This window comes from Staurois parvus, unplaced genomic scaffold (genome assembly GCF_062004578.1).
Source record: "Staurois parvus isolate SC_StPar_1 unplaced genomic scaffold, SC_StPar_1.0 ptg001510l, whole genome shotgun sequence".
NCBI lineage: Eukaryota > Metazoa > Chordata > Amphibia > Anura > Ranidae > Staurois > Staurois parvus.
Window position 1 is genome coordinate 74,498 of NW_028319306.1, and position 14,132 is coordinate 88,629.

A 14,132-nucleotide genomic window follows, 5' to 3' on the forward strand; every position below is an offset into this window, starting at 1 on the left:
TGAGTATGGGGGACATGGTACCACTATCAATTCACCAAAAAAAAAAAAACCTGAAAAAAGACAGGAAACGGATTTCCAGCAAGAAGAATCGCAATCGGGAACGCGCATGCGCATAGGAATTCCCGCAGAAGAATTGCCGATTGTGCACATGAGCGCAGGAATGCGCGATCGCGCACGGCGAAGATTTGCGCCAGATGGCCCATTTAAGGAGTGCTTCTGATCAGGTTCAGTGCTGACTGGTCTTCAGCTCCCCCCGTGTCCTGCTTGTTCCTGTACGATTCCTTTGTTGCTGACCCGGCTTGTTCCTGACCCAACTCCAATTACTCTCCTGCTCCTGGTTCCTGACTTTGGCTTTTACTTCTGATTCTGTACCGCGCTGCCCGACTGTTTAATGACCCCGGCTAACTTTGACCCTGCTCCAGTCCTGTGTCCTTGCTACCTACCTTGCTCTGCTGCACATCTGGCAATCCACAGAACCTGCCTGGTCTATTTCTACGGTGTCCAAATCAGAGGATATTCTGCCTACCAAGGTCATAATCTGCAAGAGCCGCAAGCAACAACCACTGGCGCTCTTGTCCCCCTGGTCCCTAGACTCCCTCTGTTCCAACCTCAGCGGGGTCAGGGCTAGTGACACAAGTGAGGCCGACCTCGTCAATTCAGTCTCCCATCAGGTACGTGACAGGGAGGGGCCACCCGCTGACATCACCCAAGTGGCCCCGCGTGACATCAACTGCGGCATGCTGGGTCAATGATGTCACACGGTGCGTGGTCACATGGGTGATGTCACCACGTGCCCCCGCCCCTTACATATTTAAGAATTGTCAAACCGGCGGAGCAGGATATGTTTTATCATTGGAGCCTTTATTGTCCACGATTAGGAAGAACATAGATATAAAAGGAATAAGGATAGGTGATAGAGAACATAAGGTAGCAGCTTATGGGGATGATTTGATGTTCTATGTTGGAAATCCCAGAACGTCACTTCCAAATTTAATGAAAATATTGAAAGAATATGGGGAACTATCAAATCTAAAAATTAACCCGACAAAGACCGAAATCTTAAATATAAACCTTAAAAATAGTGAAAAAGAAAAAATACAAGATGAATTCACTTTTGTTTGGTGAGATAAAGAATTAAAATACCTGGGAATAAAACTATCAGCCTCAAATAAGATAATTATATTTCATTACTAAATGAGATTAAGGAGGAGTTAAAGAAAGTGGGAACTGGAAACCCATCGTGGATGGGTCGCATAAACCTGATAAAGATGGTAATTGTGCCCAAAGTATTATATAAAATTTCAAATGATCCCAATCAAACTTCCAGAGGCATATTTTAAAGAACTTAAAAAAATGATAATAAAATACATATGGAGAAACAAAAAGCCTAGAATACGCTATGAAACGCTGATTAGAAGTAAAGAAAGAGGGGGATTGGGTGTACCAGACTTTAAGAGATACTATAAAGCGGTGATAATTGAGAGAATTTTCGATTGGACTCATAATCCTGAGAAAAGCTGGGTCAAAATTGAAAATACACTGGAGTGGAACAAATTTAAGTAAGATTATATGGGTACCTGCACAATAGGGGGATTAGAGGATAGCACAAGCATGTATACTTTTAACGTTTTAAGAGTGTGGGAAATGTTACATAGACAAAAGGGATGGGTTTTTAATTCACAATTAATCCCACTAAGGAACACAAAATATTTTATCCCTGGAAAGGAAAGTATCGCAGGGAAATGGATTATAAAACAAGAGGCGCAAGTGAGAGATATAATGGTAGGGGAAGAATTTGGATAATATAAAGAGATGGAGGAAAAAAGGGAGAAGTTTTCAATAAAATGGATAGATTACGATATTACCAATTGAAACATTTTTTTGAGAGTATCCCAAAGCCTATAAGAACTAGAAAAGAGTGGAATCCATTTGAGAGAATATTGGAGACACGGGGAAACGGGAGACATGGAATTGCAAAAATACACAAGATATTAATGGAATTAGACACCGACACAAAACTAATATACATAGAGAAATGGGAAAGAGACATGGGAAGAGAAATAGATGAGGAGGAGCAAAGGAAAATGCTTGGATTAATTCATGAAAACAGTATGAGGGAAATAGAAATAAATTATAAGTGTTTGATGAGATGGCACATCACACCTAATGTAGAGCATAAATTGAATGGGGAAATCTCACGGTTATGTTGGAGAGGATGTGGAGAGGTGGGCACGTGGTATCATATATGGTGGGAGTGTTCAAGAATACAGGTGTGTTGGCGGAAAATAGTTTATTTAATAAGGAAAATCAATAAAATTAACATAGGATTAGACCCAGAGTTATGTCTTCTCCATATCACAGAATTCCCAGTGAAATCATATAAGCTCTCGGGGATATGGCATTATTTGACCGCAGCGAAGAGCTTGATACCTAGGTTTTGGAAAAAAAAAAAAAAGAAGAGGTGCCAACTGAGGAGGATTGGATGGGCAGAATGAATCAGATCTGTGGGACAGAAAAACTGTATTACATGCATATAGATAAGATGGAGATGTATAATACAAAATGGAAAAAAATGGGAAGAGTATAGAGAAAAAGTGAAATATATGAAGATGTAATACCCCTAGAAATGGATTTAGAAATTATAGAAATATATGGTATAAAGGAGAAGAGAGAAAACGTAGAGTGGGAGAGGGAGGGGGGGCGGGAGGGGAGTGGGAGATTGAGGTGTGAGGGGAGGGGAGTGATTTAAATAAATTATGCAAATTGGAAGATAGTGTTTGAATATTATTTTAATAGAAATGTCAATGTGATTTGTATTTGAACTGATAAATTAATAAATATTTATAATAAAAAATAACCCAAAAAACCCCCCCCCAAAAAAAACCCAGCGGAGCAGGCAGACGGCCAACAGCCAGCGTAGGGAGCAGAGCATTTTTCTTTTTTTTTTTTTTTTGGGTGGCGGCGGACATCATGATTGACGTTGGATCTACTTCGGGGGGACATTTTTTTATTTTCCTTTTTTTAATAAAGCACTTGTCAAAGACTGTCTCCTGTCTTTTTTCATACTACAGTTTTTTTTTTGTGAATTACTAGAGGTATTATGTACCCCATATTCATTCACATGGGGGGGCAGGAGCTGTTAAAGCTGGCTTCCAGATTCAGATACACCCCTTGTTACATTCAGCTGTCAATGGGGAAACCCCTGTCCCTGCTGAAAAAAAACACAAGACTATGCTGCCACCACCATGTTTCACAATGGGGATGATGTGTTCAGGGTGATGTTCACTGTTAGAATTCCGCCACACATAGCGTTTTGCTTTTAAGCCAAAAACTTAAAATTGGTCTCATCTAACCAGAGCACCTTCTTCCACGTTTGCCGTGTCCCCCCCAAAAAATACATTTACGTTTTTAGTCGTAACATGACAAAATGTGGAAAATTTCAAGGGGTATGAATACTTTTTTAAGGCACTGAACATGCGGATACATGTTTACAGCTTTGGCTCTTTTCTGTCTGCCACTCAGGTGTACAGGCTGAGCAGCTGCCAATGATTGGAATATCGGTGATCACTGCTGTAGACATTTATGGTATACATGTTGTTCCATGGCCATATAGGACATATAAAGGAGACCTAAGACTGGATAATACCCAACCTTTCTGAGCAACCTGAGCAGGTCCTTGTGAAGCTGGCCTAATTTCTTTTATTAAAAAAAATATATAAATAAATAAAATATACCACATATTGTTACACAGTGAAAAGTACTATTCATAGCTCTTTTTGAAAACACTTTATCAGTGTTAAAGAAAAAAATCAGCATGCATCCAAATAAAAAATTAGTTCAGGAAGGTGTATATTAAAACCTTAGGATTTCAGCTACTGTATATAACCACTGAGGGCAAGTTTTCACTAGTGTTGCACTCTGAAGCGCATCTGCATTCAGATTGCTTCTCAGAGAGCATTTGGCAGGCAGCGAGGAGGTGCTGTGTTGCTTCTTCACCACCAGTTTTAACCACCTTAAATCCTGCACTAGCGTGCTACAACTGCATGCATTGTGTTCTTACAGGGTGCCCCTATTCAGTTGAAGGGATTGTGCTCAACAGGTGGTACTGCCCGTTGAACACTACAGGAGATAATTTTTGCCACAATGCAACCCAAAGCTTCATGGCTCCACTCCCTTGCGACGTGTTTTTACCCTCCCAAGTGAAAACAATGCCTTAGAATTTGAAAGAGCTCCCCCCCCGGAAAAAAATATCTATGGCCCTGCATGCTTGGGTGTGGCAATAAAGAGGTAGGTTATATTACTTAAACAACTCTTATTTTAGAGCATTACCAACTTATGCCCCCAAATCTACCACACCCGCCTATGGTCTCACCTCAACGACAACAACCTTCTCGACCCCCTACAGTCCGGCTTCCGTCCCCTCCATTCCACCAAAACTGCCTTACTCAAACTCTCCAATGACCTGTTAACCGCCAAAGCTAATGGCCACTATTCAGTGCTCCTACTCCTTGACCTCTCTGCGGCCTTCGACACAGTCGACCACCCCCTCCTCCTCAAAAAACTACACTCCCTCGGCCTCAGAGATTCTGCTCTCCTGGCTCTCATCCTACCTGTCACAACGCTCTTTCAGCGTTACCTATAATGCTACCACCTCCCCCTCTGTTGGGGTCCCTCAAGGCTCCGTCCTTGGGCCTTCTCTTCTCCATCTACACCTCCTCCCTTGGCCAACTCATACACTCTCACAGCTTTAACTACCACCTATATGCCGACGACACACAAATCTATCTCTCAACCCCCCACCTCACCCCCTCAGTCTCTGCCCGAATCACACACCTACTGAGCGACATACAGTTGTGGCCAAAATTATTCAACCCCCAATGCTGTAAAGGGGTTTAGGGACTATAGTGTACATTTGGAATTGTATTCAGAATTAAATCCTACAAGGACGTTGTAACTACCCAAATGCAACTAAAATGACATCAATTGTTTATGTAATACAGTAGTAAATGGTTCTTATGTGGTTTCTTCATTGCCACAATTATTCAACCCCTTAAAGACTACCACTCTGAAGAACAGAGGTTCATACAGGTGCTTTCCATCAGGTATTGAAAACACCTGTGGATGTCACCGAGCAGCAATCAAGCATAATAAGCACCAATTAGGCAGCTTTAAAATGACTGTGATACTCAGCTCCTTCTAGACATTTACTGGTGTGGTTACAAACATGGTGAAGGCAAGAGAATGGTCCAGGAAGACAAGAGAAGAGGTGATTTCTCTTCACAGGAAGGGCAATGGCTATAAGAAGATTGCAAAGATGTTAAACATACCAAGAGACACCTTAGGAAGCATCATTCGCAAATTCAAGGCAAAGGGCACTGTTGAAACGCTACCTGGTCGTGGCAGAAAGAAGATGCTGACTTCGACTGCTGTGCGCTACCTGAAGCGTAGAGTGGAGAGAAGTCCCCGTGTGACTGCTGAGGAACTGAGAAAAGATTTGTCAGATGTGGGTACAGAAGTTTCAGCCCAGACAATAAGACGCACACTGCGTAATGAAGGCCTCCGTGCCAGAACTCCCAGGCGTACCCCCTTGCTGTCTCCAAAGAATAAGAAGAGTCGACTGCAGTATGCCAAAAGCCATGTGGACAAACCACAAAAGTTGTGGGATAGTGTTCTGTGGACTGATGAAACAAAATTAGAACTGTTTGGGCCCATGGATCAACGCTATGTTTGGAGGAGGAAGAACAAGGCCTATGATGAAAAGAACACCTTGCCTACTGTGAAGCATGGTGGAGGGTCAATCATGCTTTGGGGCTGTTTTGCTTCTGCAGGTACAGGGAAGCTTCAGCGTGTGCAAGGTACCATGAATTCTCTTCAGTACCAGGAGATATTGGATGGAAACGTGATGCAGTCCGTCACACACCTGAGGCTTGGGAGACGTTGGACCTTTCAACAGGACAATGATCCCAAGCATACCTCCAAGTCCACTAGAGCATGGTTGCAGAGGAAAGGCTGGAACATTTTGGAGTGGCCATCGCAGTCACCAGACTTAAATCCGATTGAGAACCTCTGGTGGGACTTAAAGAAAGCAGTTGCAGTGCGCAAGCCTAAGAATGTGACTGAACTGGAGGCCTTTGCCCATGAAGAATGGGCGAAGATACCCGTAGATCGCTGCAAGACACTTGTGTCAAGCTATGCTTCACGTTTAAAAGCTGTTATAACTGTAAAAGGATGCTGTACTAAGTACTAAGATTGAATGTCACTTGGGGGTTGAATAAAACTGATAATGCTGTGAGCACAGAAAAGACATTTGTGGTTATTTCATTATAACTGTTATGTTATATTTGTCTGACCTACAAGTGCCTCTTTAATGTAAATGTAAGCAAGATGACTGAATGATCAAAAGCAATGTCAAACTGGCCAAAACACTCAATTTCAGTGGGGGTTGAATAATTTTGGCCACAACTGTATCTGACTGGATGTCGCTCCACTTCCTTAAACTGAACCTCTCCAAGACAGAGTTTCTTGTATTCCCCCCAGCCCGGACACCACCCCCCATTGACTTATCCATCATGTCCAACAACGCCAACATCAAGCCCGCCCTGCAGGCCAGAGTACTTGGTGTCATTCTGGACTCCAACCTATCCTTCCAATCTTTAACAAGCTCGTGCAGACTCCACCTCCGCAACATCGCCAAAATCCGCACTTTCCTAACCCCAGAAACCACTAAACAGCTCATCCACTCCCTCATCATATCACGACTCGATTACTGCAACTCCCTCCTTACTGGCCTGCCTCGCCGCTGGGTATCCCCGCTTCAGTCGATCCTGAATACGGCAGCCAGACTCATTCACCGTTCCATCTGCTCCATCTCCGCCACCCCCCTCTGCCAATCCCTCCACTGGCTTCCAATTGCGCAACGGATCAAATTCAAAATCCTAACACTGACGTACAAAGCCGTCCACCATACTGCCCCGAACTACATCACTGACCTAATATCCAAGTACCACCCAGCACGCACACTCCACTCCTCACAAGACCTCCTTCTCTCTAGTTCCCTGGTCTCCTCCTCTCATGCCCGCCTCCAGGACTTCTCCAGGGTGTCACCCATCCTCTGGAACTCCCTGCCCCAACCCATCAGATTATCACCTACTCTCCTCTCCTTTAGGCGCACCCTGAAAACCCATCTCTTCAGGGAAGCCTACCCCACCCCCTGCTAACTTGCCGACCTCCTCCACTCTTCCTACCACTCCATCCCCCACAGCTATCTCCTCCTGTGCCACCATCCCCTCCCTCCTAGATTGTAAGCTCGAAGGAGCAGGGCCCTCAATCCCCTCATGTTTTGCATTGTATTGGTATTGTTCTGTCACATGTTCTGTCCCCCTCTGTAATGTACAGCGCTTAGCGAACTATTGGCGCTTTATAAATACTGTATAATAATAATACCAGAAATTCCCACCTCTTTGGTGAGACTAACACCCTTTTTGCTCTATTCAATGGGTTATAGCCTATAACTGCCATTCCACCTCTGCTCCTTGGCCTCAAATTTTGGCTAGAATAGAAATAAAAAAACTTTCTGAAAGCATACATCACACCTTAGATGACACAAGGAATATATATCACAAGAAATGGGATTACAGCTTCCTGCATTGTATTTTCTGTACTGGAGTTTACGTGGTTTTTATTTTTGTATTAACCTTCCAAATAAAATTGCTAACAAAAAAAAAAACAACTTGTAAAAACACTCCTTTCAGCAATCCCTGGTTTACGAATGTAAGAAATGTAACACAGTTACCAAGGCATGGCTCTTATTTCAAGGAGCAGAGAAAAGTGGAGTGTTACATAGTGACAGATAGTGCAGCTATAAAAAAAAAAAAAAAAAAAAAAGAAAAAGAATTTTAAGTGCCCCACCAAAAAACTTTGTCATAAGGACACAACAAAACCAACCAGGGAGGTTAATAGGTTCAGGGTTAAGAGCCTTATTTATTTGTACCTTTTCATAAAAACATTAGGAGTACTGGACAGCACTCAGAGATACAGTTTGTTTCGCTTACGCCTATTAATAAATGTAGCCAGGCATAATTTACCCACCTGAGTAGGGTCAACTTCCCCCTGGATGATGTTCAGTATTGCTATGTAACAGTGGTTGGTTTGCCGGTCCCGTCCAGTGGACACCATTACATTCTTGGGTTGAAGCAACCTCCTCATAACATCCAACACTGTGGTCTTTCGTACACTAGCCACCTACAGACAGGATTATTCACTCATTAGATACAATATACAGTGCTGTAAAAAAAAAAAAAAAAAGTATTTGACTCCCTCCTGATTTTTTAATGTTTTGCTTATTTGTCACACTTAAATGATCAAGATCAAACAAAATTTTAATATTACACAAAGATAACCCGAGTAAGTACAAAATGCAATTTTTTAAAATGACAATTCCATTTATTAAGGGAACAAAAGCTGTCCAAACCTGCTTGGCCCTATATGAAAAAGTAATTTCCCCCTAAACCTAATAATTGGTTGTGCCACTGTGACGGGAGTGACTTTTGGGGGTGGGGGGACCGCTTGGTCAGCTCATGTCCCCCTCATTATGTTTAACCCACCCTGTGCCTGTTAAGGGGTACAGGGTGTGAATGTGAATGTCCCAGTATTGTGTATAGTGTGTGTTCCTTTGTCTACTGCCATGTGCTCCCCCCCATGGTGCTGTATCTTCCTGTCCAGCCAACTATTATGGGATGTACTGTTTGTGTATTGGTGTGGGGGTTGGTCAATGTCCTTTGCCACATGGTTGCATCCCATTGTTCTGTGTCTGGTTGGATGGGGAGGGGTGATGAGGTATTTCCTGCCTATACTGTAGCCCTTCCCACTGAGAGGGTGGGATGATGATGTATGTCCTGTTCCTGGATGTGTTTCCCCGCCCTCTGTATAAAAGATGATGTTTGTGAAAAATAAAGGTAGTTGGCTTCCTGTTTTAGTAGGAGCTGGGTGTTGTCTTTTTTTTTCCTGAGGGATTTCAAGGGCGTGGTCCGTGGATGGTGTTCAGACAGGGGAAGTTGTGCTATAACGGAAAAACTCAGTGCGGTCTGGGTTTCGGTTCCGTTACAGCCACTCTTGGCGTAAACAAGTACAATCAAGCATTTTCAACAACTGGCAATGAGTCTTCACATTGTTGTGGAGGAATTTTGGCCCACTCTTTGCATAATTGTTTAAATTCAGCCACATTGGAGGGCATGAAAGGCCTGTTTAAGTTCATGCCACAGAGAAAAAGGATTTAAGTCTGGACTTTGACTACTCCTCCCCAAAACCTTAATTTTTGTTTTTTGAGCCAGAGGTGGACTTGCTGGTGTGTTTCGGATCACTGACCTGTGTCATGGAAATTTTGTATTGTTGGTTGAACTTTAAATGTGTCATATGAGTGTTATTCATATGTCTCTCGTGTGGCTTAATTAAAGCTCTGAAGGCTGCAATTGGGCCATGCGCATGTACAATGTATGTATTACAGTACTCAGCTCGGTAATGGATGAGATGGCAGATCTGCGCTTATAGACCGGCGTGTATACCACCACGGCATTCGATGTGAATGCCGCCGGCGGTAGGCCGCGGGCCTGTACCCACATATCAGCAGCATAGCACCACATGGACTTCATAACGCGAGGCGCCAAGCGGTGTGAACTCCACGTGTAGGCTTATGCATATCTTACAACCTATTACCAACCTGAAACTGTATCTGGATGGATGTGTTTTAATAAAGATCGTATCGGGCCCATCCAGGTACAGACTGGTTATCCTAGGGGATGCTTGTACAAAGAATTTACATACCAATAGGAGCTACTAGGACAGGAAGTATGCTCTCCATAGAGGGCTCATGGGGGGAAGGGGAGGAAGTCTGATGACCTCAGAGGGCTCATGGGGGAGGACCAGTGATAGATAAAAGGAAAGGCTATGCTCCAATCGGAATGTACATCCTGTGTATAGGCACTCCCTATGCATTGTTCTGTGGGAGGGGATTGACCTTATTCATGTGGGGGGGCGTGTGTCTGCTTGTAAATAAAACCAGAGGGTGAGAATGAAAACGCTTTCTATGTGAATTCCAACAGCAACCTAAGAGTGTCGTGTGATCATTCCTGGGTAACGGAGCTCCATCCCCCACATTTCAACAGAGCTAACCCAGTTGGATGGGCAGGAATCGAGTAGTTTAGCTGCAGTCGTGGCAAGCGAGATTCGCACAGCTTTATGGGGGATTTCTGCGCATCCAACTGCGAGTACTCACGGTAAGGAGAAATTCGTTAAAGCGAATTTCCAAGACACCTGCTGCATAACCCAAGTGCGCTTGAACTTGAGGTCACAAACTAATGGCCGGATATTCACCTTCAGGATTTTCTGGTGGATTGCACTATTTATGGCTCCATCAATTATGGCAAGTCTATTAGGTCCTGAAGCTGCAAAGAAGTCCCAGACCATCACACTACCACCGCCATGTTTGACTATTGGCATCATGTTCTTTTTATGAAATGCTGTATTCGTTTTACGCCAGATGTAACGGGACACATCTTCCAAGTTTCAACTTTTGTCTCATCAGTCCACAGAATATTTGCCCAAAGATCTTGGGGATAATCAAGATTTTCTTTTGGCAAATGTGAGATGAGTCTTTGTGTTCTTTTTGATCAGCAGTTGCTTTCGCCTTGGAATTCTCCCATGGATGTCAGTTTTGCCCAGTCTCTAATTGTTGAATCATGAACACGGAGTTAACTGAGGCAAGTGAGCCCTGAAGTTCTTTAGATGTTGTTCTGGGTTCTTTTATGACCTCCTGGATGAGTCGCTGTGCTCTTGGAATAATTTTGGTTGTCCAGCCACTCTTGGAATGGTTTACCACTGTTACAAATTTTCTGCATTTATGGATAATGGCTCTCACTGTTGTTCTCTGGAGTCCCAAGGAATTAGAAATGGATTTGTAATGCTTTCTAGACTCATACATGTCAATTACTTTGTTTCTTTTTCTTCTTTCTTTGTTCTTGAATTTCTTTAGATTGCGGCATAATGTTCTTCTCTTCTTGAGATCTTTTAGTGCGCTTCACTTTATCAGCCAGCTTCTAGTTAAGTGATTTCTTGATTCAGCAGGTCTGGCAGTAATCAGGCCTGAGTGTGGCAAGTGAAATTTAACTACGCTTTCCATAAAGTGTGGTTAATTACAGTTCATTCATGATTTAGCAAGGGGGGGGGGGGAATTACTTTTTCACGTGGCCAGGCAGGTCTTAACAGCTTTTTCCCTTAATAAATTAAACCATAATTTAAAACTGCCTTTTGTATTTGCTCAGGTTGTCTTTGTGCAATATTAACACTTGTTTGATGATCTAAAGTGTGACAAATATGCAAAGAAAAAAAAAAAAAAAATCAGGAAGGGGGGAAAATATATTTTCACTTTTAAAGAAGAAAATCCCCCTGCGCTAAACAAAAAATTAATAATTAACAAGCTGCTAACACCCTATCCTATACCAAAGATGCAATAAATGTAAAATATTGGTGTAGCGCTAAATAATATAGATAAATAATTATAATAAATATCAAAATATAAATCATATAATGCATAAATATGTGATAGATCCTCAGGGATCTTAAAATTATGCAACAAGTGGTAATGTGCTTACGAAATCTGGTCTCATATGGACCTGCAATAAAGTGACTAAAATCCCCAATCCCAGTAAGGGATAATGCACAAAGTAACACAGTGAGTCCCAACAAATGGAATACCTATAAACAATAGTGACTGGTGCTAAAACTCCCAATAAACATCAAATACATAAACACAGTGCTAAAAACTTAATTAAAGAGTAATTGATAAAGTCCACAAGGAAATGTGCAAAAAAACCCACACAATAAAAAGTGCTTTCAATCTTCATCAATAAGGTGCTTGTAGTGGTTGTGCCACACTCAGGTGGATAAATATCCTTAAATGGCTGCAATGCCTCCTCACCTCCTTTCCGCGACCCCAAAGGGCCACTACGCTTTATGGATCCCCTGGATCCTAACCAGCAGATGACTCCACACCTTATAACATCATATAAAGCAGGCTCCAGTGGCTCCACATAACCTCAAGGTAGCTTCCTTATATACTGGCTCTCCCTCCAACAGCAGACCACCGCAGTACAGCTCATTAGGTTCATATATATCTCATAACAAGGCCATGAAAAAGCAAGCAAGAGAGACTTCCATAGTGTAACTCTGTTTAATCATAACTTTAAAGGAAAAAATGCAAAGTAAACACTCACAGTATAGCTGATATATTCAAGCAGTTTTCACCACGTTATGGGTGTGCTGCAGAAGCACTGGATGTACAAAGATGGCATCTACCGGAAGTACGTCACCGTGCTCTACGCGTTACGGCACGATCGTCACGTGACTTCCTCAGGATAGCGCCATTGGTGACTTACACTCTCATTTATAGGACGGCCGGATGTCAATCCATATAGTAGGCAGACACCCCGCGGCCATGTTTTTGTAGTCCTTAACATCTATAGTACCGCGGCCATTTTCCCTAGGTCTAAATATACCGGTTTCTATATATGATGGTAATATCACCTCCTCTGCCGATAAACACTCTGCTGTATACTAGATGAGATGTTCCTCCGTACCTGCTCTAACATATAGGTTAAAATGGGGAAAGTAATAAATAAAACTTTATTTTAAAGAATAATTACTTACAGAGTATACAGTGGGGATCAAAAGTTTGGGCACCCTAGCTAAAAATTTGTATTAATGTGCATAAAGAAGCCAATGCCTTATGGAAAAATCTCCAAAAGGCATCAAATTACAGATTAGAAATTCTTATAATATGTCAACAAAAGTTAGATTTTATTTCCATCATTTACACTTTCAAAATAACAGAAAACAAAAAAATAGCGTCTGCAAAAGTTTGGGCACCCTTCAGAGTTAATATCTTGTACTGCCCCCTTTGGCAAGTATCACAGCTTGTAAATGCTTTTTGTAGCCAGCCAAGAGTCTTTCAATTCTTGTTTGAGGTATCTTTGCCCATTCTTCCTTACAAAAGTCTTCCAGTTCTTTGAGATTTCTGGGCTGTCTGTCACGCACTGCTCTTTTAAGGTCTATACATAGATTTTCAATTATGTTGAGGTCAGGAGATTGTGAAGGCCATGGCAAAACCTTCAGTTTACGCCTCTTGATGTAATCCCCTGTAGCTTTCGAGGTGTGTTTAGGATCATTATCCATTTGTAGAAGCCATCCTCTCTTTAACTTCAGCTTTTTCACAGATGGCATCAAGTTACCATCCAAAATTTGCTGAAATTTTATTGAATCCATTTTTCCTTCTACTCGTGAGATGTTCCCTGTGCCACTGGCTGCAACACAACCCCAAAGCATGATTGATCCAACCCCATGCTTAACAGTTGGACAGAGGTTCTTTTCATTAAATTCTGTGCCCCTTCTTCTCCAAACGTACCTTTGCTCATTCCGGCCAAAAAGTTCAATTTTAAACTCATCGGTCCACAGAACTTGTTTCCAAAATGCATCAGGCTTGTCTATATGTTCATTTGCAAAGTTCAAACGATGATTTTTGTGGTGAGGACGTAGAAGAGGTTTTCTTCTGATGACTCTTCCATGAAGACCATATTTGTACAAGTATATCTTTATAGTGGAATAGTGTACCACAACTCCAGTGTCTGCCAGATCTTTCTGGAGGGATCGTGCAGTCAAACGTGGGTTTTGAATTGTTTTTCTCACAATCCTGCGAGCTGTTCTGTCTGATATTTTTCTTGGTCTTCCAGATCTTGCTTTAACTTCCACTGTTCCTGATGACTGCCATTTCTTAATTACATTCCGAACAGAGGATATTGACATCTGAAAAAGATTGCTATCTTCTTATAGCCTTCTCCAGCTTTGTGAGCGTCAACTATTTTCAGTTTCAGTTTTCTAGACAACTGCTTAGAAGAACCCATGGTGCTGATTATTGGGGCAAGGTCAGATGAGTCTGGGCATTTAAAACCTTTGAGATTGACATCACCTGGTCTTCCCAGACGATGATTGAGAACAATCCATGACAATGGCAAGTCTTAGCTTGGCAAAGGGGGCAGTGCATGCTATAAATTCTGCAGGGTGCCCAAACTTTTGCAGACGCCATT

General features: G+C 42.4%; 1 protein-coding gene across 1 annotated transcript in view; it reads right to left on the reverse strand.

Annotated features, from left to right (window-relative positions):
• Positions 1 to 14,132, reverse strand: part of LOC149435438 (tubulin gamma-1 chain) — a 319,259-nt gene that overhangs the window by 67,938 nt on the left and 237,189 nt on the right. Inside the window, exon 9 of the mRNA XM_089662652.1 lies at positions 8,089 to 8,241. Within this exon, the coding sequence (XP_089518778.1) occupies positions 8,089 to 8,241 (153 nt within the window). The remainder of the gene's footprint in view (positions 1 to 8,088; positions 8,242 to 14,132) is intronic.